The following is a 24,714-nucleotide window of genomic DNA, read 5'->3' on the forward strand; positions in this document are numbered from 1 at the left end:
GTAAGCAGGTTGAGATCCTCTGCCGAAACCAGCAGAGTTGGAGACAAGCAAAAACCTATAAACGAACCAGCGAAGAGTCCAACAAAAGGATGTCCCTGGTTCAGTGAGGCTATCTTGATTTCAGAATTGAAAACAGAAAATTCTCAAAATTGAAAACTTACCTGTTTTCTACTCCTGAATACACATGCAAATAGACTACATCACAATTACTAAATTCTCAGAAAGCAACCACTCTGGAAAAAAATCATAACAAAGCTCAAATGTTTATTAAGAATTAAAAATACTGTAAAGAAGCCATACAGTTCATTTCACAGTAAACTAAACAAACCTTTTTTTTTTTTTTTTTTTTAACTTTTACTTTTCGGCTTTTTTTTTCTTTCTTTTTTTCTTTTGGAAGGGCAAGACAGCCATTTAAGAACAGTACAGCTCAAGGGGAAGGGGTACAGCAAACAATTATAGAAATGCCGTGCACTCGCTCCCCACCAACAGATGGGGTCTGCTCCCACCGCAGACCTCCTCAGGATGTCGTGTTAAAATAAAAAGACCTGGCCTACATCCCCCAGGGAGACACCCCACCACTTTGTGGACAGCTCTCAACACATTTCCTGAAAGACCCCATGACTCTTTCCTGGGACTCTAAACCTATGCATTATTTGGTAACCCACCGGAGTGTGGACACAGGTGGGCCACCAGAGACAGACAGGCACCAGGAACTCTGCGTGGTGTGCTTGTGTGTCCAGAACCATCTGATTCTTTGCATAGTTACCTTTGATATCACTAGATGGTTCAGGATTGGAAAAGACACCCACACGGGAAAGGCAACCCTCAAGTAACTGATTCTTTCAAAATGAAGATGGGCTTCACCCTCTCCTGACTCAGAGCTTACATCTGTGAGTTTTAACCAGCTGTAGGTGGAAGACAAGTGAGAGATATCTCATGAAAACTTCGGCCAGAAGTATTTTTTAAAAAGTAATTTTTCTTAAAGACAATTAGAAAAAAAAGTGCCCCCCGATTTTTTTTTTTTTTTTTTTAAACTTGAAATCTGCCAGCCAGACAGGGTATTTGAAGGTTAATCTGCTTCTGTTAATCCTTGATTGAAGCCACTGTCATTTTTCTGACACTAGACACATCCCTTCTAAAAGCCACCTCATGCACAGGGGCTGGGCCTTCAGGAAACCAATCAAAAGCAGAAGCAGAGAACTTAAGAAACCAATGGTGTGTGGTAATAATTGCAAATAAATTAACTGGGCACAGAAATGCAACGCCTTGGTGTTCAGGTGGTGTCCACTGCTCTTCAGGGGATGACAAAACCTGGGGGAGGGCATGTGGGAAGAAACGACACATTTTTTTGGTCATGAGAAAATGGACTATCAATCCGTGCTCCGCGCACACAATTCACTTAAATTTTTTCGTGAATCTTTTCAACTTTCACAAACAAGCTATCCAGATCATTTCTCAGGTCATCTAGCAGACCCTTGGCTGACTCCAAGTTGTTCTCGTTGGTTTCGATTTTGACTGAGTACGCGACCAAACTGTCCACGGCAGTCCTGAGCATTTTCAAGTCCGACTCCACTTGGCTCACTGAGGATTTCAGGTTGTCCAGGGAAGAAAGTCTGTCCAGGAAGTCCTGAGAGGGCAGATGGGCAGCCTGGGCTTGGTCCTGGCTCAGCAGCCTGTGCACCTGCGCTTGCACCTTCTGCAGCGACTCCACGGTGCTGGGGAGCTCGCCCACGCTCCTCTTCAGCTCCTCCACATCGCCGTAGAGCGCCAGCTGGGCCTCCCCCAGGCTCCTCACTGTGCCGGCCAGGCTGTCCTTGTCTGCCTCAGAGGACGACCCCAGGCCTTCCAGGCGGCCCTGCAGCACAGCCAGGCGCTGCTCGTGCTCCTGGTTCTTGAACAGGAGGGATTCCAGGCTATCGCTCTGGCGTGCAGAAGCCACCTGCACGGAGTGGACTTCATCCTCTAAGTTCTGGAGCCTGGAGTCCAGACCCTGACTCTTTTCCTGGAGCGCATCTAAGGCGTCAGGGGTGCTGGAGGGTCCCTCTTCCTCCAGCCTGTGGGACTCGGCCTTCAGCTGGTGCAGCTCCTCCTCCAGCCTCCTGATCTCCTCTGGGAGGCGGGCAGTGGACTCCTCAGACTGCAGGAGCTTCTTGGTGAGGGCCTGCAAGGCCAGGCGCTCCGAGTCGGCGGCCTCCTTGAACGCCTGCTGCTCCTGCTTGAGGCTCACCAGCTCCCGGACCTCTGTGTAGACATCAGACTCCATGGTCTGCAGGGAGCTTCTCAGGGCCTCGATGTCCCTCTCCCTGGACTTCTCAGAGGTCTGTATCTCCTTCACTGCATCCTTTAGCGCTCTCAGGTCCTGCTTGTACCCCTCGGATTCTTCCAGAGAGGCGACCTTCGCCTTCACATCATTTATTTCCTTCTGACTCCTCTTCTGGACCTCGGTGAAGATGGCGATGTTGTCATTGATGGACTTGGTGAGCTCCGTCAGCCTTTCTTCCACTGTGTTCTCCAAGGACGTGAAGTCGCGCTCACGGGCATCCTTCACTACGTGAATGCCGTCGGAGAGGTCCTTAAGAATCTCGTTCTGGAGTTTTTGCAGAACTTCACCGATCCGGTTGATCTCACTCTCCCCCTGTTTCACTGCTTTCTCTGTGAGGTCTTGCTTATGTTGGGAGCTTCTCAGGATAGACTCGAAAGCCCCAAATGTGGCTTGCAGAGACTGTACCTGTAGCCAAAATCCAGACATTAGCTGTAGAAAAGAGTCAGTGAGTCTTATAGGTACAGCTACTTTGTTGTTTTCAGTCTGCCCAGCCTCCAGGTCCCTTCTCTTCCAGAATAACACTACAGCGCTCCTTTGAAGAACCCTCTTCCCACATGTAACCCCTGCAGTTGTGGGGAACAAACTTAGGACCACCTCCAATAGCCCCAGGGATGGCTTATTACTCTGGCCTGAACAATGGGCACTTTCCAGCCACTCAGAGTCATGCTAACTAGCCAAGCATGGGCACATGTGCCAAGACAGGCCAATGAGGCAAATCCAGGACTTCTGTTAAAACTACAGGGGAAGTAAACTTTCCCCACAGGGACCTCTCATCACCGGGTCAGGTAGGCCTAGAGCTGCTTAGACCAGCACATGGAATGTCTGTCTAGGAATCAAGCCAGCACAGCTGAGAAATGGAGAGATCAAGTTCTGCAGACATCATTTGAACCCCTGGATACAGCTATACCTGAAGGAATCCACTCTTGAACTTGCAGTTATAGCCAGTCAATTCTCTCCCTAAGCCACGTGGGGCGGAATTTCTACCTGCTTCAACTGGAAGAGTTTCAAGTTTTTGTAGGAAAGAAGCTGAGACACAGAGAGACTCTGAGCTGAAGAGAAGACAATGATCCAGGTCTTAACTCATCACTTTCAGCTATGTGGCCCTAAACAAGTCATTGTCCTCCACAGGCCTCATTTAATCTCAGAAACCCAGAGATCTCTAGCACCATCTTTAGACCACTGACAAAGGGACAAACTGATCCCCCAGTATGCTCTGGTTTCGTGAACACACTGGGATTCTGTTGGCCTCTACATGTTCCTTCTTAAAAAGTTCTACCCTGAATGAGGCCTGACCTGAGAATTGCCCAGGGGAACTGCTTTAATATACTAATGAGGCTGTAGGATGATTAATAACCTAGGAGGCATTATCCTGGTACAGCATTTGGTGCCATCTATAATGCTTCGTTAAAAGAGAGAGAGAGAGAGAGAGAGAGAGAGAGAGAGAGAAGGAAGAAAAAGAAAAAAGGGAAAGAAAGAACAAATCTGACTCTCTCAAGTCCCTAGCTCTAACCACCAGTTCTCAGGACATGCCACAATGGGACCAGCCAAATCCACAATGTAGAAAATTCTGCAGGATGAATGACCCTGGTCAACATTGAACAAATGAACGGCACTTTATTATCCATTAAAAGAAGTTCAAGATATTTTCAAAGATGCACAAATATGTGCATCTTATATGGATCCTGACTCAAACCAACTACAAAAAGGCAATCTGGGGGAGAATCAGGGAAACCCGACTATTGTCTAGTATGATATTCCAGAATCTCTGCAGCTGGGGGTGTAGCTCAGTGGAAGAGTCTTGCCCAGCATATACAAGGCTCTAGGTTCTATCCCGAACATGGGGGGTTGAGGGGGCGGGAACCACTATTAATATTGTTAGGCGCCATATCCCGTGTTTGTTTAAAACAAACAAGGAAGAGAAGGGAATAAAAGGAAAGAAACTCTTACTTGTTAGAAGTAAATCCTAAAAAACCTTGGGTGAACTAATGTCTCCCAGGGATTCATTTTAAAATTAGTTCCTGGTGCCCTATCCCCTGGGTCTGCAGGGCAACATGGGCTCTTCTGAGGGACTAGAGCTAAATTGTCAACATGTTCTGAAGCCCTAGACCCACCTGTTCTAGATCAATCTTCTGAGTAAGGACAGGCCAGCCTCTGGCCTATGCTACGGTCACTCAGGCAACCTGGCCATTTTCCAATACTAAGTACATCTGGAGAAGAGAGGCCATGTGGGCCCCCCAACAGGGTCACAGAGGGGTTTGGGGTCAGACTGCTCTAACTCCAACCAAAAGACAGGGGAGGGAGGAGGTGGTGAAATGAAACAAGAATGGCAAAATACTGATAATTATTAAAACTGGGGTTCATTATATTGTCCTCTTCTTTTGTTTATGCTTGAACATTACCATGATAAGAAGTTAGAAAATAAAGTAACATGGACTCTGTAGCCAGAATGCTCAAGTCCTAGCTTTGACACTTCCCTGCTGTGTGATCTTGGGCATGCTACATAGCCTAGCTGTGCCTTGATTTCCACAGCTGCAAGAGGGGAACAAAACCAGTACCCAACTCACAGGACGGTGAGACTGAGGGTTATGTGAGTTCATCTAAGTAAAGTGCTTAGCCTTGCCTAACACACAGCGAAGGCCCCGTAAGTGGCAGTTGTCCTCACTCCTGCTGTGCCCCTACTCAGAAGTCCTGGAGGTCCCCAGCACTCTCCTCAGCCGGATGCCAGAAGGAAGACTAGTGAGAAACACAACAGGACGCCTGGGTGCCAGGTCCAGCCACAACAGTAACCACTTCGAGCACAGTCACACTGCTTTCCAAGTCCCAGGTTCCTCATCTTTTAGACAACAGGTCTCTCTAAAAGTCTCTCTTCTAGAGTCAGTCTGTCATTTTCAGACAGCAGAGTAAGGTTCTCAGGGCCTCCAGGATGTGAGCCAATTTCTCTGCCCCACCAAATGCAACCTGAGTCATAAAGGACACTTTGGGAAGGTACTAGAGAGAGTTAAACTCTGAAACTAGGTTATTGAATCATAGTACCTGCCTGTTCTAAGCACAGGACTCAAAATGGAGGTGTGAGCGGCCGAGCACAGCACTGGCCACAGGGCAGGCGAACACCCAGTGCTACCTGAATGATCCAAATCATGAATTCAGAGCAAAGCCTGATGAAGGGTTGCTCCATTCCCTGATCCCTGAATGTCACCCCTAACCTGGGCTAGCTCTTTACAAGTGGTTAGAAAGGGAATTAGATTAGAAATTATGGATAAAACCAAACCAACCCCAACACTAAAAAGAACAGTGTCCCCACACTGAGGATATTGTGAGTTGTTCATCTTTATGTGCATATTAATCAATAGGTATTGGATGTGTCTGTTCTCCCAACATATGTGGGATGCCCACTAAGTGGTGAGCACTGGGGAAGAAGCCAGAGATAACATAAAGGCTAGGCCTGGATCCCTGCCCTCAGGAAGCCTCGCTGGGCTGGGAGCAGGGGTGGAGGGACTGTTGTTAGTAACGGCCCACATTCAGCAGGGCACTTACTATGCATGCTAACTGCCAGTGTGAGCGGTAGGTCGAACATCACCAAAGTCCCAGAACATCCGCTCTTAAGCACTGTGACATGCTCAGGCAGAGAGGTGTTCAAAGAGCACTGAGAGCCTGGAAAAGAGGCTGCCAACACCCAGAGCCCTGCTTCCTCGTACAGAATCAAATGAGAAAACCAAGATCAGAGCCAGAAAACTGACTCTCCCACAAACAGCTTCTCCTTTCATAAACTGTTCTCAACAGCCTAGGTTACTCCTGCAATCACTTTTTGCCACCCTGGCTGTGCCAGGGCAAAATGGGCTCTTCTGAGGGTCTAGAACTAAACTGCCAACCTTTCCTAAAGCCCTGGACGCAACTGTGCCTGAATTTTCTGGTAAGGACAGGCCAGCCTTGCTGCCTGTGCTGTGCCCATTCAGGTGATCTGGGACAGTTTTCCATACTGATGAACTTTTGGAGAACAAGAGACACCAGGTAGGCACCCAACTCCTACTCCAGTCCCAGATCCACCACTTACGCTGTGACCTGGAATATGTTATACAACCAGTCCACGTACGACCTGGAACAAGTTACACATCCAGTCCTGGCTTACCTGGCCCGTCTGTGAAATGGTGCTAAGTGCTATCTGCCTCAGATGGCTTGGAGAACTGCAATTGTGGCCAAAAAGCACTTAATGGAATGCCTGGCCCACAGGAACTACTAATTATGAATACTACTACTCTAAGTGCATTTCCCTGCCAAGGACCAAAGCTTGCCCCCGACAGAGACTCAAGAGTTATACAGGGATTCAAACTTTGCTTGTCAGAGAACCAAGCAGTACTGGCTCCTCAGTGCAAAACAACTTCCTTACTGGCCACAGGAAAGATGCAGGCAGAAGTGGCCACACAAATATGCTAACAACTGCACTGAGCATATCGAGCGTCTGATACACCAGGCAAGGCCAGGGAAATAGAAAGAAATAAACAGCTGAGTGGTTAGACTGCAGTGTGAATCTAGCCCTGCCGCTTGCTAGCTGTGTCACTACCTGGTTTTGTAGCTCCTCACTTTTCCTCACCTGGGAAATGGGATTGGTAAGACTGGTAACAGCATTCACCTCTTGGAGTTGCTGTGAGGTCAAAGGCATGAAATATTTTCAGGTGCTTAGCACACAGCCTTACATGTAAATGCACAATAAATGCAAGGCACTGATCAATAGCTTAATTATACTACTACATGAAAAGAAAGGTGGTCACTATGTCCTCAGTCTTAGAGCCAGAGGATTCTTAAAAATCTGGATGGAGACTTCCTCTCATTGTGTGGAGGGGTAACTGAGGTCCCAAAAGTGTTCTGCACATATCTGTGACGGAGAAGGGGCGAGAATCAGAAAGAAGGGACTAAGGGAGAGACAAGGAGGAAACACAGGGAATAAGGCCCTATTTCTTCAACCTGGACTCAAGACGTCCCCATGTAGGCCTCAACTTCCAACATCCCCTAATTATTTCTCAAATGCTACTCTGCCACGGCAGGGTAGCCACCTCCTGTCCCTTAAACATGTTCAAGATTGTTCCCTGCCTGTGAGTTCTTCACATTCCTTCTCTGAACATTCGGCCATCACCAACTAGATGGCTGGCTCTACCCCAGACACAGGCCCAGGGAAATTCCACACCTCCCAACCTGCACAGAAGTGACCCTAAGTGCCACCTGTGAGCTGCTTCACAAATATGATTTGTCTTTTGCTCTTCCACAGGGCCTACACAGAGCTATATGACTACCAGACTTCAATAAATATTATGATTGATTAGCAAGTGGGTGGCTGAAAGAAAAGAATCGGGCTAGTGATTTGACACCAGCAGGATGTCTACTTTATAAGGATGATGTGACATTCAGGATAGGCAAAGCAGCACTGCCTACTTAATTCCCTTATAAAAGTCACCTCCCTTAGCCTGCAGCATTTAGCAGGCTGACTCATTCCAGTTGCTCTGCCGGTCTTAAGAGGAAATTCCTAGTCCTGCACACTCAACAAAAGTAGAGAGACTTGGCAGGACAGGCAGCATGCTGGGAAAAGGAGGCAGTGGTTCCGGGCTCAGAAGTGGCGGGATTTTTTGTTTCAGTCCTGCAACCAATTTTCCATTCAGCAATGACACAGGTGGAGTATTGAGGAGGGAGAATTCAATGGAAGGGGTTACATTTGGTCTGGAAAAGCCCCGGAAGGATGGGAGCTGAGCAACTTTGCCTTGGGACCTGGGTCCATCCACACCTGAAATAGGCCCCTGGGAACCCTTAACTGGACAGTGGCCAGACTTTCTCATGCTCTCTGCCCTCACCACCTGCGGTGTGCGTCAATTCACTGTCTCTCTCTAAACCTCAATTTTCTGGACTGGAAAATGGAGTCTGAACCAGCAGCCCTCCCTCCTCAGGCTGCCCTAAGAATTAGTAAGTATGTAGGTAAGCCTTCCCAACGCCACACAGATGTGACTAGACGTCCTGTTCTCCCTTAGGACCTAGTATTTTTGGCCTTCCCATCCCTCTAAAGCTGAAGTAGGCTATTTCAAAGGCCCACAAGAGCACCCTGGCCCAATAAAGAACAAGTGACCTAAAGATAGAGGATATTCCATCTGAACTTCGCAAATGACTAACAATACTGGCTTTTCCTTCGTGGGCTCTGGGTCTACAGACACCGGCTCGAAGGTCTCTCGCCGGCAGAGCAGAGGTGCGGCCTTGCGGAGGCTTCCAGGGATGCGCTGGCTTCCTTTCCAACCTCCTTTGCAGGCAACTCTGCCCATTCAGCGGTTCCTAATCCAAAAAGAATGGGCTCCCCAGAGCCGCCGGCTTCCTTACAGGTCACCGCTAATGTCCTGTGACAGGCCCGTGGCCCACCCTCCCCGCGGTCCAGCCCTCGGGCCCGTTCCTCCGCGGCCATTAACAAAGAGGGTCTGGGACCGCCCAGGCACCGGGGCCGGGTCGGGGTGTCTGCGGGGCCCGCGGGGCTGGGGCAGGCGGGGCTGGGGGCCGGCCGGGCAGGGCACCGGACACGGCTGGGGGCGCCTGGGGGCGGCGGGGGCCGGGCACCCACCTTCTGCTCGACGCTCTGTAAGCCCTGGCCCAGCTCCTCCCGCTGCCGGGAGAAGTCCTGGTGGCTGCGCCGGACCTGCTGGACCTCCTCCAGGACGTGGTGGACACACCAGCCCGAGAAGGCGGCCGCCGCCACCAGGGCGAGGTAGAAGAGAAAGTTGAGCGCACGGCCGAGCCTGCGCGAGCAGGACGCCGAGGACGAGGCGGCGGCGGCGGCCGAGGACCTGCCGCCGCCGCGGTGGCCGCCCTTGCCGTGCGCCTGGTTCTGCGGGTGCTGCGGCGGGTGCTGCTGCGGGTGCGGCGCGGGCGGCGGCGGCTGCTGCTGCGGCGCCGGCGGCGGCTTCTTCGCCACGTCATCCGCGCCGCCCGACGGGTGGGCGCCCTTCTCCGCGGGGCTCGCGGCGCCGTGGCCGCCCTTGGAGCCCCTTTGTTTGGCCGAGGGCATGGCGGCGCGGCAGCGGCGGCGGGGGCCGCGGGCGGCGAGGCGAGCGAGGGGCGCGCGGCCCGGAAACTTGCTCGGGCTCCCCGGGGGCCGGGCGGGCGGCACGCGGGCGCTGCTGGCGTCGGAGCGGCCGAGAGCGCGGGCGGCCGAGGAAGGAGGCCGGCCGAGGAGGAGGGAGGAGGGGGCCTGCCTCCGCCGCCGCGGCGCCGACCCCGCCTCCCGGGAAGGGAGGCCGCGCGAGCCGAGCCGGGAGAGCCTGCCACGCACGCCGGGCCGCCGCGGCCCCTCCTCCCGCCGCCACGACCCCAGCGAGGGCGGGCCGGCGGCCGGCGGGCCGAGCGGGCCTGCGGGCCGGGGGCGTGGGCCGGCGGGCGGAGGCTCCGCGGGGCGGCGCTAAGGCGGCCGCGGCGGGCGCCGGCGGCGGCCGGGCGGGCGCGGGGAGGAGGGCGCGTCGCCCCCGGCTCGGGCTGGCGGCGGCGCTGGGGCGGCCGCGGTGGGCGGCCGGGTGGGGAGGCCGGGCGGCGCCGGCGAGCCGCGAGGACCCTGCGCAGTGGGCCGGGCGCGAGCCCCCTCCCCTCCCGGCCGGGGCGGAGGGAGGAAGTGGAGCCCGGGTGGGAGGGAGGCCCGGAGCGGACCCCCGCGCCTACCGGTCGGGAGCTGCGGACCCAGGCCTCCACGGGGTTGGGCCTTGCCTCTCCCCTTGGGCTTGAAGGCCGAGGCCCCGGGGCTGTCTCCAAAACAGTGGGTCGGAGGCGTGTGGGTAAGAAGTAGTGAAGACTCTTGGACCGAGGTAAAACTGTTCAAGGGAACGCGCTGATTGAGCGTCCCTGTTCGCCCGGCCAGCCCGCGTGGACAGCGCTTTGCCCAAGCCCTCTTGATTGTTCCTTTGAGGGTCACACGGTCTTCCACAGCCCCTGCTTTGGACAGGCTTAGGGCCGGTGCCTGGAAGTCAGCCGCAGCCGCACTGACCGGAACACGGATCAGGGTTTGTAGAAGAAGAAAAAACCATGCCAGGCTCCGTGCTCAGCAACTTGCGTTCTTAAAACCTCACAAAAGCGCTGGAAGGTAGCAATTACTTTACCCATTTTATAGGAAGGAAAAAGACAGGCCCCCTCACTCTAACCGATTGGCTCAAGGTTACAGATCTGCTTCTTCCCAAGACTGTGGTTTAATCTCCTCCAAATGGGAAGGAAACTGGGGCCCAGGGAAGTTAAGCAGCTTGTCCACCCTCAAGCTAGTTGGTGCTGGGACAGGACAGGACTCCCCTCCCCCTATCTCCTCTGCCTGGTCTCTGGTGTGTACCTGGCTGTGTGCAGGTAAAAGCATACCCTCCTCCTGATCTATTTAAAAAGAAAAAAGCATTTCCTGTTCTTAAAGCCAAGTTCAAATGCCACTGCTTTCCCTGTAACACCACTTGATACCTCTCATGAGACTTAGCAAATAATTGGAACAAGGCATTCTATGTGTTCTTTCAAGATAACTTGAGGTCCCACTATGTCTCTAAACTCAAGTCTCCTCTCCTTGTAGGAAGCACCATTGTTTAGGTTTCTCTTTGGATCTCACATAGGATGCTTTTAAAATTCCCTAGCAAAGGTGTAAACAGATATGTTCCTGCCCTCAAGAAGCCTGCACTGCATTTGAAGAAATACACACAAACATGCTAAGGGCTAACACACAAGGTTGAGAATAGAAATGTAAAGCGATCTTGGACAGCAAACCATTGGGCTGTAGGTGGGGAAGTCCATCTGAGGCTGAAACGCCTCAAAGAATGGATTTGCATAGGAGAGCAGGAGGATATTTCTGTGGCAGAATGGGGTGAGTCCAGGACACCTGTCTCTGCATGACGGGTGCGTGCTGCACATAGAGATGAGCTAGTAGAGCGGGTCCAGATTGCAGAGGGCTGTACAAGAGTCACTATTAGTGTGGGAGGCCAGAGTAAATTACAGCAGATTCTCCAGCAGAACCTGCTGTAACATAATCATCTGCCCCAGACAGAGGACCATTCCCACAGCCAGTGAATTCCAGGAACTATAGTAGAAGACTTGGTTCCACAGGGTACAGGACTCAACCTGTGGGGCATAGAGATGGCATTGGAAAACAGAAAAACCAGCAGATTAGAAGGTTCTCAGAAGAACCTGCTTTAAAAACTGTCCAGCTGTGTTTGAGTTGTGCTTGGACTGTCTGGTACACAAAAGAGATCATCCTCCTTCAAGCAGTCATCCGTGTCAGGGGCAGAGACAGTGATAATGCAGAGCAGCTTGCTGGGGCCCAGCCAAATGCTGGCCCTGGAGGCAGGAGCCCTGCTTTTTGAGCCTTTGCTCTGCCACCAGTGTGACCTTGGGAAATGTACTTAACCTCCTGAGTTTCAGGGTCACCCCTTCTATAAAGTGCATCTCTAAAGATCTTATTTATGTAAACCTATTTCTTAGAGAAAATAGTCATCCAATATCAAGAATAGTTCAGTGATACTTAGTTTTTTTTTTAAGTTGACCGACTGTAGGCCAGAGATTCTGGAGAATGGAAGTGTTCTCAGCTTTTGCTTCTACCCAGCACTAGAATAGAGGGTAGGGAGAGGGTACTACTATAACCTTGAATGTTTCCCTCTGACCCTTTTCCTCTGGGGGGCAGAGAGTATGGTGGTCAAGACAGCTCTGGAACAAACCCACCTGGGTTCAGACAGCTCCACAATGGACTGCAGAGTGCACCCGCAGCAGCTTCATCTTTAAGATGAGAGTAATAAGAACTACTTCTCCAGGTTGTCGTGAGGATTAAATGAGAGACGCCATATGATACTAGGCACATAGTGAGGCTCCGTGAGGAAAAGGTAGCTAACAATCCAGAGAGTCACCGGGGGCAAGTATAACTTCACAGAGCTTCTGTGTCTAGACTTCAAGGATTTTCTTTCATCCTTATTTCTTGGAACTCCAGCCCCATATGTGGCTTACAAACCACAGGCTCTGATGTGTTTAACTAAAAAAGGCAGGCAGTGTTTTCCTCTAAGTAGGGCTCCACCGTGGTGTTTGGTTACACCCAGAGGAGGAGGCTGCCCAGTGGTAGTGGGAATGTCTTCTAGGGCAGCAAGGGGGTCCAGTGGCTCTTGGAGATTTCCATTCTGCTCTCCCCTTTTCTGAGTCAGCACAGCACACATTTAGGGGAGTTTCTTCTTCCCTTTTCCTCCTCTTCCTCCCTAGAGTAGATTGGATGGTCAGGAATGTGGTCAAAGCAGAGAAGGAACCAGAGACATCTCTTCAGGCTTCCAACTTGCACCAGCGTGCCTCACAACACCCTTGGACAGCACGGACTGTGGACAACAGGGTCAAGCTTTGTAAGCCCACAGCCCTCTTGGTTTCTACATTTCAGTTAGAATGCATAAATAGAGATCCCCCCTGCATATCGGTCGCCTCTTCTGTGACCTAGGTTGCCAAGACTGGCAGAGGCCAACATGAGTCCGAATGCTCTCCAAACTGAGTATGGATCCGAGGTGGGGGACTTCATGGTTTGGTTTTGGAGAACTAGTACCATCCCTTTCTCTCACCCCTCTCCCATAGTCAATGCACTGTATCAGCAAATTACGTTGGCTTTAGCTTCTAATTGAGTTCAGCACCTTCCACTTCCAGTGACCTCCACGGCGAGTTACCCACTGATGCGAGCCACCGGCGGCAACTCACGTACGGATTATTGAAATAACCTCCCACCTGGCCTCCCTGCTCAAGTACTTGCTGCCCTGTTGTCCATTTTCAGCACAAAGGCGAGAATATCTTCATTAAAATATAAGTCAATTCATGTCATCCCTCTATCCAAAACCCTCTGATGGCTTTCCAAGACAGAAAGCCAGAGTTTTTACAGTGACCTCTCTGTTCCCATGTTCTGTCCCCTGCTACCTCTTACCTCACCCTGTTACACCCCCTTGCTCACTGCCATCCAGCCACTGGGGCGTCCTTGTTGCTCCTCGACATGTCAGGAATTTTCCTACCTCAGAGCTTTGGAATTCTGTTCCCTGTGCCTGGCAACTTTACCCCAGGTAAAGTTACTCTTTACTTCCTTAAATCAAATGCCATCCTGCCCAACCTGGAAACTACCGTTCCAGGTTATTTTCTCTTAGTATTTGTTTTTCTCTTAGTATCTGTTTTTCTCTGTTTTTACTGTCTTTTTCTTCTTATTAAAGTAACTTCCATGAATGGGAGCCTTATTTAGTTCCATTTTTTATCCCCAGTGCCTAGAATGATGCCTAGCAAATAGTAGGTACTCAGTAAATATAACAAATATCACATTATTAAACTCTGACTGCGTAGGACCTGACCTTACATAAGACATCCTCGAGGAGAACAGCAGATGGAAGGAACTCAGTGAGAAATGGCCTCCAAGAACTCCAGCACTATGATCCGGGGCAGGGAAAGATGACAATGGCCATGATGATGGTGTCAATGGTGGGGTGATGCAGTGGCAAGACGGTGGTGATGGGATGGTGACAGTGGTGGCAGTGATGACCGTGACAGCTATGACTACCAGCAGGATGATCGCTGCCACCACTGGGCAGAAAGGGAGCTTCAATAGCACATGCCCTGTGATCTTTAGCATTGACTGATGGTTTGCCAAATGCCAGGCACTGCCAGGGCATCACCTCCACTACTCCCTCTCACCTCAGTGAATCTCTGATGGAGGCCCCACAGAGTACAGATCCAGCTCCTGTGACCCGCGACCGCTTGCCCACTTGAGAATTGCAGACCAGGCTAGAATCCAGGCGACTGAGCTTAAAACTCACTCTCTGAGGTAGCACACAAACGTAGACAGCTAAGGAGAGAGGGCCTGGAGGGTAAGTAACTGACCCAGGCCACTCAGCCTTCAGATGAACCCCAGAAATGATGAGCATTAGGAATCTCCAACTGGGACAGGAGGGGAAGGGCCACACCCCACCTCCCTACAGCAGTTCACCTTTGCAATGGCTCCTCTTACAGTGCTAGGGGTGGACATGTCTCATCCCTTAGATGTGCTGTGGGCAGACAAAGAGTTAAAAGAACCACTGCCTTAGCGTGACATTTTTTAAAAATCCCCCCCAATCTGGCTCCTCTCCTCTCTCCAGCCTCATTGCTCTCCCCAATCCCTTCCTCCTCTAGGTTTAGCCAGACCCAGCTTCCCTGCAGTTGCCCTGATTTACCCTCCTCTTAGGAACTCAGCTTCCTTGATCTTTTTCCTGCCTTTACTCCCAAGGTACCATCCCTGCTACGCCTCCAGCTCCTAGGTACAGAACTCACCATTCTAAATGTCTATTTACTTACTGTCATCCCACAGAAATCTCAGGACAAAAGACTGTGATCTGTTCTCTTTTTATCTCCAGTGCAAGGCAGTGTGCCTGGATAGCAGGAGGCATTCAATATACGATGGCTGGCTGGATGGACAGACGGATGGACAGATGGACAAATGGGTGGGTGGTGTATTCTTTTTTCTCAAGCTTCCATAACAAAATACTACCAAGTGAGCACTCAGCTGGAACAACAGATATTCATTTTCTCACATTTCTGGAGGCCAGAAGTCCAAAATCAAGAGGTCAGCAGGTTTAGTTTCTTCTGAGGTCTCTTTCCCTGGCTTGTAAATGGTCACCTTGCTGTGCCTTCACATGATCTCTGCCCTGTAGAACGGCACCCTCTTATGTCTCCCTAGGTGTCCAAAGTTCCTCTTCTTATAAGGACACCAGTCAGGTTGGCTCAGGACTCACCTTAACAGGCTCTTTGTAACCTAATCACTTCTTTAAAGACTGTCTCCACATGCAATCACAGTATGAAGTACCAGAGGACTTCAGTGTGAATTTGGGGGCGGGGGAAGGATGGATATGACAGTAGGTGACTTAGAATGCTATGCTGATTCTCTGTACCACTCTGTCAGGGTTCCCAAGGGGATGTTGAGAAACTCTCAAAACTTTGCAAGTTTAGCACAAGAGGTATCTGATAAAAAATGCAACATTTTATGAGTGGCTCAGATAACAGTATAAATACATGTTGCTAATGTAACCAAAAACACCAGAAGGTGTGTGGAGATGGAGAGGCAAGTGTAGGTCCCTACTTCCCAGACAAGATTTTCATCCTGCCCCTGCCTTGCGTAGCATCTGCCATATCTCATTAGAATCAAACTACGATACCAGATGTGGGAGCCGGGTGGGGTTGGAGGTGCGGCACCTCTCCTAGGCCTAGGCTCCCTGCCCTACCTTTGTTCTTTGTTCAAGGTCTTCTTCCCTGATGATCTCTCCCTCCCCTAGTTAATCCCTCCACCATCCAGTTCCTCAGAACGAGGAAGAGTGGTAAGCATACAGATTGGCTTTGATCCTACCTGGAAGACTTGTATGTGGCACTGGTTAAGTTACCTAATTTCTATAGGCCTCAGGTTCCTCTTTGTAAAGTAGCATGAACACGTCACAGGATTCATGAAAAGTAATGATTATCCAAAAGGCCATCAGAACTACAAGTTGCATATACAGTTATCTAAGTAAGTCCAGTCCTTCTGTAATTCAGAGCCTATGTGGATATTTGCAGCCACAGAACAAGCAAAGATAGGATCTAAAGCAGGGAATTAGGGTACCCACGTCCTGCGGTGGTAGTGACACTTCAGCAAAAGACAAATTCAAGCATCCAGAGTGTTCTCTTTCCAGAGAATGGAGATCATTGCATAGTTAGCTTAATGTCTTATCTCTACCAGGTCCTGGGTCTCTAGGTGGCAACACCTTGTCTACTTGTTCGCTTTGCTACCTTGCCACGCATTGTTTGGCAGGGCATGTCATTGACACTAAGAAAGTATTTCTTTGATTCATTTCATACCCTGGACAAATTCAAGCATGTGACCTACACAAGGGGCTAAGGAGTGAGCAAAGTGGTCCAAAGTCCTGTCCTCATGGATCTCTGAGGTTAGCAGAGCGCAGACAACAGCCTTGAGTCCAATACAGTGTGCTGGGTAGCACCAGGTGCTGGGGGCTGGGGAGAAAGTGGGGGTAGGAGGCCCAGAGGGGGAGGGATTGAGATGCAGGTCAGGGAGACCTCACTGAGGTGACGTGTGAGTAAAGACCTGAAGGAAGACGGGCAGCCAACCCAACAAATATGCAGAAGAACTTCCTGACCGAGAAAAAAGCAAAAGCAAATTCTGCGCTGTTACCCCGGAAAGGAAAGGAGGTGCGCAACTGTCTGTGAGCAGTTCATTCAGCAAGTGCTCTGAGGAGCCCCTGCAATTTATCAGATAAAAGAATAAATGAGCCCAATGCCTGGCACCTAGCTCTCCACACATATGGCTGTTACCATTGTCATTGTCATTATCGATTTTTATCTCTGTCTCTCTCGCAGCACCGTGCCAACACCCAATACTCGGCACAAGACCTGGAACCTAGTAAGAGCCAGTAACTAGCAACTGCTTGAAGAACTGGGGCTCACTCTCCTGCACAGGTCAGCGTCCCTAACCTTTAACACCTGGTTATCCTTGAAGTTCACCTGCATCAGAGACTTGTTTCCTTATGTTAGCCTTCTGCTCTGAAAATCCTTAGGTCTTAAAAGTGATAACACTATTGTATGTAAATGCCATATTATAGCCCTTTGGTTGGATTCCTCAATCTTCAAAAAGATAGGACATCTAGGAGTTTAGACTATAACTTCTGATCTGTTCCTGGGGCCCTTGGTTTTATAGGTCCATGTCTAGCAGGGGCAGGGAGAGTTCCTGGTCTCTGGGCCCAGACTGCTCATCAGCTTTGGAACATCACCTGGGACACAGTGACCAGGACGAGGTGCCTGTTGTTCAAAACTCAGATGAGATGAGCCTCTGAAAGGTGTCTGCCTAGGAGGGGAGAGCAGAGAGAGGAGCAAGAGCTCTCCAGGAAGCTTCCAACCCAGCAGCCATGTCCCTGTAATTCAGGAGACTCATCCAGTATGCAGGAGAGACTGTGAGTCACTGATGAGCCCCCCTCTGAGCTCTGCCAGCCAGGAAACTTCAGGTCTCTTAGAAAGGGGATGCTTTGGTGACAGAGGATAATTTTGTAGTTTTCTCACAGTGGAAAAGAAGGTGTTACTTTTTCACTTAAGCTGCTCTTGTTTAAATAAGCCCAGGTCCCTTTATTCTTTCTTCAAGCAAGAAAAATGCCATCTTTCTCTTGGCTATTTTCTCTGATGTCCAGTGAAGGACAAGCAGATAAGAACTCTATTGATAGGAGGCTTTCATTCATTTCCAGAAGTTCAAGCCCCACCATCATCCAGGGCCTCCCAAAACCCTTATCCTAAAACCTGGACTTTGAGGTGTGATCGATGTGCCACACAGAAGCTCTTTTCTTCCAACTCAACATTAATGCTCGTTCCCAAACACACCCTCTTGGGTTGGGCTGGCTGGACTGTCTCTCTCTCTCTACCATCAGGTACTGTGCCAATTCCTGTCTGCCAGGATAAGTGAGCTCTTGCCTCCTCCCCACCCAACTGAAAGGTGCTCTTTGAGGAAGAGACCATTGACTTTCAAGTAAGAAAGATGTTCTCATTTAGAGAAAAGTAAGACTGAGGCCCAGAGTGTCTTAGCCGTCCGCCTAAAGTCACACAGCTATATCCATCAAGAGCCAGACCACATGTGTCTGATTCTGAGTTCCCTCTCCCTTCTCCCATCCACACTGCCTCTTGTGGGGGTGGCCTCTGAGGAATATCGATAGCTCCTAATCCCAAAATAAATATTTGGTGTCAATTTATAATACAAAGCAGCATGAAAATCAATCTTAAATGATACCCGTGTAGAGGCCAGTTCCAAAGTATTTGTCAAACAGAGGAGATATCAATAAGTATTTGTCAGATCGCAGAATGGTATCAGTGACATGAAGGTAAAGCAGCTGCATCTTTCAAGAAGGAATGCTATTCTCCACCCTCAAGAAGGGAGAATCTCTGTTCTGTAAATAGACTTGCTTGAGGAATTTTCTTTTATAAAAAGGACTGTAGTTGTGTTATTTTCAAAACATCTGCCGTTGGTTCACAGGTTAGGCAGCCCCAGGGCTGGGATTATGTTTGTGGCTGAGCTGAGGTGCGCAGTAATGGAGCCAGGCTTTGCCTTTGCCAAGCAAAGAGTTCCTGAAGGAAGTCCTGTGCAAATGTTGAGCTTCTCGCTGTTTCTCGAAGGCAGAAGCATCCCTCTTTGAAAATATGCAGCCTCTTTGAAGCTTTCTGAGGCCTCTGGGACTCAAGGACAACTCAACTCTCTCTGCATTTCTCATCTCAGCATGTGTTGGCATGTTTTCTCTGAAAATATCTTGTGTGCATTGATCACAAAGGCAGCGAAGAGGCAGGGCTGGCATGAGCCAGAGGCTCACTGGAGAAGAGGGGAGAATTCATGCAGGTGCCAAGTGCTGGGCCAGGCGTTTATTCTTGGTTTCCCACTGGCTCATCACAACCCTGTTAAGTAAATATTTTTAAGTTTAAGACCCAACAACAACAGAGAGAGAGAGAGAGAGAGAGAGAGAGAGAGAGAGAGAGAGGGAAAGAGAGAAAGAAAGAAAGAGAGAAAGAAAGAAAGAAAGAAAGAAAGAAAGAAAGAAAAGAAAGAAAGAAAGAAAGAAAGAAAGAAAGAAAGAAAGAAAGAAAGAAAGAAAGAAAGAAAGAAAGAAAAGAAAGACAGGAAAAAATTTAAGAAGAGGAAATGCGAGAGAACAAGCAATCTGTCCAGAAAACAGTTTGTAAGGGCTAAAAATGGGATTGAAGCCTAGGTCCCTGGATCCACATCCACTCTCTGAGGCCCTCAGAGGCCCCCTGACCCTGTAGCTAAGTTCACCTTGTCCTTGATGCCTCTCTCCATCTGCTCCCCTCCTTTTCTAACAAGCTTTATCTCCCATAATTTCCTGTTTCAGAGGTGCCTGGGAAGCTTTTTATTATATACTGGGGATTGAACCTAGGGGCACTTTACCACCAAGCTACATTCCCATCCCATTTTATTTTTATTTTGAGACAGAGTCTTGCTAAGTTGCTGAGACTGGCCTCAAACTATGGTTCTCCTGCCTCAGCTTCATGAGTTGCTGGGATTACAGGAGCTTTAAAAATAGATGAACCTCTGCCCCAGCTCTTAAAGCTCCCCATTCAACAGGTATGCCCACCTTGGTTAAGAATCACTGCACTATTTGGACTCCATACTCCAGGCAAACACAATCCTTATCATTTCCCATACCAAATTCCCTAAGTGGAGCTATAATGGTTGCCCTCCTGCAAACCCCAACAGACCTCTTCTCATGTCTCCTTTGATCTCAGTTCTGCCTGTTGGCATCTACCCAGATCAAAGGAGAAGGCAAGGCTGCCGGAAGTGTTAAATGTTTGGAGAAATAACCAATGCAAATGCTTTGCTTATGCTACACACTGTGCTAAATTACAAATTAATGAAATAATTGAATGTACAAGTGTCATGCCAAGGAAAACAGGAAATAAATAAAATAAATCATCTCTTAATTGTTGGTGGGGTCATGTAATCTATAAGGATGAGGAAAAAGGTTTTGCTAAAAGGGAAAAGTAAATCCCAGTGACTCAGAAGGCTGGGGCAGGAGGATCACAGTTCAAAGCCAATCTCAGAAACTTAGTGAGGACCTAAGCAATTTGGTGAGACCCTGTCTCAAAATAAAAAGTAAAAAGGGCTGGGGAATGTAGCTCAGTGGTAAAGCACTTCTGCATTCAATCCCCAGTACCACACACACACACAAAAAAAAGGGAAACTAGATCAGACTTTACTACATAAAAATGTGTAACTACTCTATTAAAGATGACAGAAAGCATATAGGAAAATTATTTGTTGTACATATGACAAAAATGATAGTATATTATTATTTTTAAAGTCCATACAAATAGAGGGTAAGTACTCTGAAGATGGGAACCCTGTCTGTTTTATTTACTATCTTATTTCCTGTGTCTCCAGATGCTTGGCCTAGTACAGCAGACGAGTAAATACTTGCTGAGCAAAGAAATTAAAAACTAACTTCCAGCCCCAGAAGATAAGTGAGCAAAAGACATGAACATAATTCACAGAAGGGGAAATAATGATTATTTAACACATAGCATATTGCTAACCCACTTGCAGCATAAAAAAAAAAAAATAGAAGCACTTAAAATACCAACGGGTTACTTTTTTACCTAGAAAATTAGCTGAGTTTTTTTCCTTTAAGCTATAAAATAAAATGCCAAAATATGTAATGTGAAATAGCTATAAAATATAATGCCAAAATATGTAATGTGAAATAGCTCCTCCATGCTGTCATTGATTCAGCCACTTTGGAGACTAGTAGAAATGGGAACAGTGTCCTTGTGGTACCCAGACAATCAGTGTAAGGGGAAGTATTGGTTTGGTCTGGCCACACTTCTTCCTGCCCCCATCCAACAGACCTTACCATCCTCAGTCAGGGCGCCTACCTTCTGCTCCAAGGGGAAAGTGATGCACGAGTAAAGATTGACCAGACTTCTCTGGGATTACTCACACCAGCTCTGAAGGCTTCCTTTTTCTCTGGCTGTGAATCAGTAAGGATGTAGCCCTGGAAGCTCCCTGCAGCCATGCCTCTTGAAACATGGAGAGAATGGATCTATAGCAGGAAAAAAAAAGAGATTGATTCGCAGAGAGAACCCTGCAGGCGTTGGTTTCTCTGGTTCCCAGCCTTGCGGAGATCATTTCCTGTGCCCCTGCTCTTCCCACATGGTGATGAAAGGAGTGAATCATCCCATCCATGGTTTTTCACTCTTAGTGTGCTAGAAAGGGCTTCCTTTTGCTTGCAAGAGCCTATTGCTAAAGGTCGAGAATTTTGTAAACTGATTAAGTAGTTGGACCTTGAAATCAGTCCTGGTAGAAGCATTTGCTCTAAAACCATGATGAGAATGTTTAGCCCATGGAAATCTTCAAACACTACAAATCAGGGCCTTTTTTTTTTCTTTCTGTCTTTCTTTTTTACCTGGAGAGCAAGTTGTTAACTAAGCCAGTTGTTAAATATTTACCAACTTTTCTTTACCATCCAGGACAATGGAGCCAGATATAATGAAAGCCACTGAATCCTACCTGAGACTTTTTATTAATCTCCAGCTTACAAAAGAAGAAACCTCCCTAGATAGTACCCAAGGGAGGCAACACCCAAGGCACCCTCAAAGCAGAATTCTGCACATGAAAATGTCCAATTGCCACTGAACCCCTCGGGCAGCCCTCTCCCCACACCTGAGCCTTGGGTAGGCCATCTTGCAGGGAAAGATGGCACCATGCACATTCACCTGTGCTGTATGAGATGCAGTCTCAGAAGAAGAGACCTGGACAAAAAAAAACCACATCTATCTCTCAGTTCTCAAGGAGCCCAGGCCAATGAGATGCCTAGGCCTGCCTTCTATGGGGAAGAAAAAGGAGCAAAAGGAGTGTCCAGGCTTCCTCCAGCAGTTCGTGCTCTGGGTCAGCTTTTCCTTCTGACTATGTTCAACAAGTTAGCAGGAAAAAAAGGCAGATGCCCATCTCCAGATTTCTTTCTGCCCCGTGACCTGCCCACTGCAAAGGCGACCAGTGAGTGCCTACACCTCTGGTTAATCACATTCTGTTTCTTCCTCCTCATCATCTTGGGAAGAGGCAAGAAAGCCATGTAAGGAAGAGTCTGGAGATGGAAGCCCCTCCTTCACAGGCCTCAGAATTATTATAGGATCACAAACTGTTCATACCTCCTACATCAGTGATCTAATTTCTGGGAATCAGTTCTAAAGAAATAATACAAAATAAAGGAAAACATTTATGTATAGATTTGTCTATTACTGACCTATTTAGGGGAAAAACTGGAATCTATGTAAATGTCTAACAATAGGAGAATGATTAAGTAAATAATAATATGCCAACTCAATTTAATGCATTGAAGTCATTAAGAATTTTTGAAGAAATCGTAATAAGATGGAAAGAATTCTTATGCTAACTAACTGAAAATTAGGATTTAAATTTTATATTCAAAATGACTGGTATACAAAAAGGGGGAAAAATGCCAACTAAACTATGCATTGACTGAAAACTGGGAAGATAGACTCCAACATGTAAACTGTGGTTTTCTTCTTCTTGTGGTAAAACTATTGATAGGTTTTAGTTCTGCTTTTTTCTGTATATTCCAAGTTGCAGTCAGCAAATTTACATAAAAATTTAACATCGTGTATTATTATTAAGCATTTCTCTTATGCCAGGCCTATGCTAAAGCCCCTTTCTTATTTTATTTAAATCTTAAGCAATTCTATAAGATGGGTATTTTTATTATCTCCAGTTCATTAATTAAGACACTGAGTCTCAAATAGCTTAAGAGACTTGGCCAAAGTCTTGTACAAGAGCCAGGATTTAGTCTGGTCTGTTTGATTTTAGAGTCAAAGCCCACTCACTATCTATCTTACCCACCCCAATAAGAGAATAACCCATCCCAATAAGAGAATAAATTAGAGAAGTAATTTGCACAAAACTATACATATATAGAATTACATATTGCAGAATAAATTCTTTTAAGTAGCAGATCCATCCTTCAAGGATAGTCAAAGCAGACCTCTTTCATGAGAATTTCTCCTGCTCTCCCTATACTCTTATGATGATATCCGCTCACTTTATTGCCCTCATCATTGACTATCTGTCCTCGCAGGCAGGATTTGTACAGGCATGCCCTGGAGCTATTGCAGGTTCAGTTCCAAACTACCACAATAAAGTGGACATATTGCAATAAAGTTGGTTGAGCTAATTCTTTGACTTCCCAGTATGTATAAAATCTACATATACTTTATTAAGTGTGCAATACCATTATGTTATAAGATGTCCATTACACATATTTAATTTAAACACCCTTTACGACTATAATGCACCAATAAAAAATGTGGGAAAAAAGATAAATAAGACAACACAGGAAAAAACACTTTATTGCTCAAAAATGCTAATAATCTCCTGAGCTTTCAGCAAGTCCTAATCTGTTTGCCAGTGAGAATCTCACCTCAACTCTGATGGCTGCTGACTGATCAGGATGGTAGCTGCTAAAGGTTGGGGCAACTATGGTGATTTCTTACAATAAGACAACCATGAAATCTGTTGTATGGATTGATTCCTCCTTTCGTGAAAGAGTTCTCTGCAGCATGTGATGCCATTTGATAGTATTTTGCCTGCAACAGAACTCCTTTTAAAACCGGAGGCAGTCCTCTCAGCTGCTGACCCTGCTTTATTAAGGAAGCTTATGTAGTATTCGACATTCTTTCTTGTCATTTCCACAATGTTCACATGATATTCACCAGGAGTAGATTCTATCCCAGGAAATCATTTTCTTTGTTCATCCATAGAAGCAATTCCTCGTCTGTTAAAATGTTATCATGAGACTGAACAATTCAGTCACATCCTCAGGTTCAGCTCCTTTTTCTAATTCACTTGCTCTTTCTACCACCTCTGCAGTTACCCTCCACTGAATTCTTGAATCACTCAAAGTCAACCACGAGAATTGAAATCAACTCTGCCCAAGCTCCCATTAATGTTATTATTTTGACAATAACAGCAGTTACTGTCATCAAAGATCACTGATCACAGGTCACCACAATATGTATAATAATCATGAAAAAGCTTGAGGTGTTGCAAGAATACTGACATGTAATACAAAGACATGAAATGAGAGCACATGCCTTTGGGAAAATGGCACCAACAGAGTTGCTGGATGCAGTGTTGCCACAAACCTTCAATTTGTAAAAAATGCAATTAGTTACTTAACAACGGGTAATCCAGTTTTAAAATGGGCAAATGACCTGCATAGACTTTTCTCAAAAGAAGAAATACAAATGGCCACGAAATGTATGAAAAAAATGCTCATTATCATTAGCCCTCAGGGAAATTAAAATCAAAACTACAATGAAATACTCATGCCAGCTACAAGGCTAATAATTTTTCTAAAAATGCTGGCAAGGATGTGGATAAAAAGGAACTCTCAGACTCTGTTGGTGGGCGTGTACTTTAGTATAGCCATTACGGGGAACCGTGTGGAGGTTCCACATAAAACTAAAAATAGATCTAGTATATGGTCTACCTGTTGCACTCCTGGGTATGTATCCGAAGGAAATGACATCGGCCTACCGAAGAGATACATACACATCCACATTTACTGTAGCACTATTCACAATGGCTAAGATACAGGATCAGCCCACGAGTCCATCAGGAGATGAATAGATAAAGAAACTGGACATAATGGGGTGTCATTCAGACATAAAAAATGAAATCTTGTTATTTTCAACAAAATGGATGGAATTGAAGAACACTATGTTAAGTGAAATAAGCCAGCAACAGAACAAGTACTACATATTCTCTCTCCCATGTGAAAGCTAAACATAAAGTCAAGCTGAATGTAGAACAGTGATTCATAGAAGTTAGGAAGGGTGGGGAT

At 47.6% G+C, this 24,714-nt stretch overlaps 1 protein-coding gene and 2 long non-coding RNA genes across 3 annotated transcripts; 2 read left to right on the top strand and 1 right to left on the bottom strand.

The window, feature by feature from the left end:
- Window positions 1–329: 329 nt before the first annotated feature.
- Ckap4 (cytoskeleton associated protein 4) lies at window positions 330–9,657 on the bottom strand. Its single transcript, XM_047551475.1, has 2 exons — window positions 8,910–9,657; window positions 330–2,728 (listed from the first exon to the last, which is right to left on the bottom strand). Exons 1-2 carry the CDS (start codon window positions 9,351–9,353, stop codon window positions 1,400–1,402), a joined length of 1,773 nt encoding a protein of 590 aa, XP_047407431.1. The 5' UTR covers window positions 9,354–9,657; the 3' UTR covers window positions 330–1,399.
- Window positions 9,658–9,820: 163 nt separating this feature from the next.
- LOC124981929 (uncharacterized) lies at window positions 9,821–13,080 on the top strand. Its single transcript, XR_007108131.1, has 3 exons — window positions 9,821–12,675; window positions 12,768–12,831; window positions 12,968–13,080. It is a non-coding gene; the product is annotated as an uncharacterized LOC124981929 (long non-coding RNA).
- Window positions 13,081–14,683: 1,603 nt separating this feature from the next.
- Window positions 14,684–23,726, top strand: LOC124981930 (uncharacterized). The gene is made up of 3 exons (XR_007108132.1): window positions 14,684–14,772; window positions 16,673–16,771; window positions 21,326–23,726. It is a non-coding gene; the product is annotated as an uncharacterized LOC124981930 (long non-coding RNA).
- Window positions 23,727–24,714: the final 988 nt, after the last annotated feature.

Source organism: Sciurus carolinensis, chromosome 4 (genome assembly GCF_902686445.1).
Source record: "Sciurus carolinensis chromosome 4, mSciCar1.2, whole genome shotgun sequence".
In the NCBI taxonomy this organism is placed as follows: Eukaryota; Metazoa; Chordata; class Mammalia; order Rodentia; family Sciuridae; genus Sciurus; species Sciurus carolinensis.

Coding starts and splice junctions, on each gene's coding strand:
- Ckap4 (XM_047551475.1), bottom strand. CDS start 9,353: ATGCCCTCGGCCAAACAAAGGGGCTCCAAGGGCGGCCACGGCGCCGCG. Junction 2,729..8,909: donor TACAGAGCGTCGAGCAGAAG/GTGGGTGCCCGG, acceptor TTTTGGCTACAG/GTACAGTCTCTGCAAGCCAC.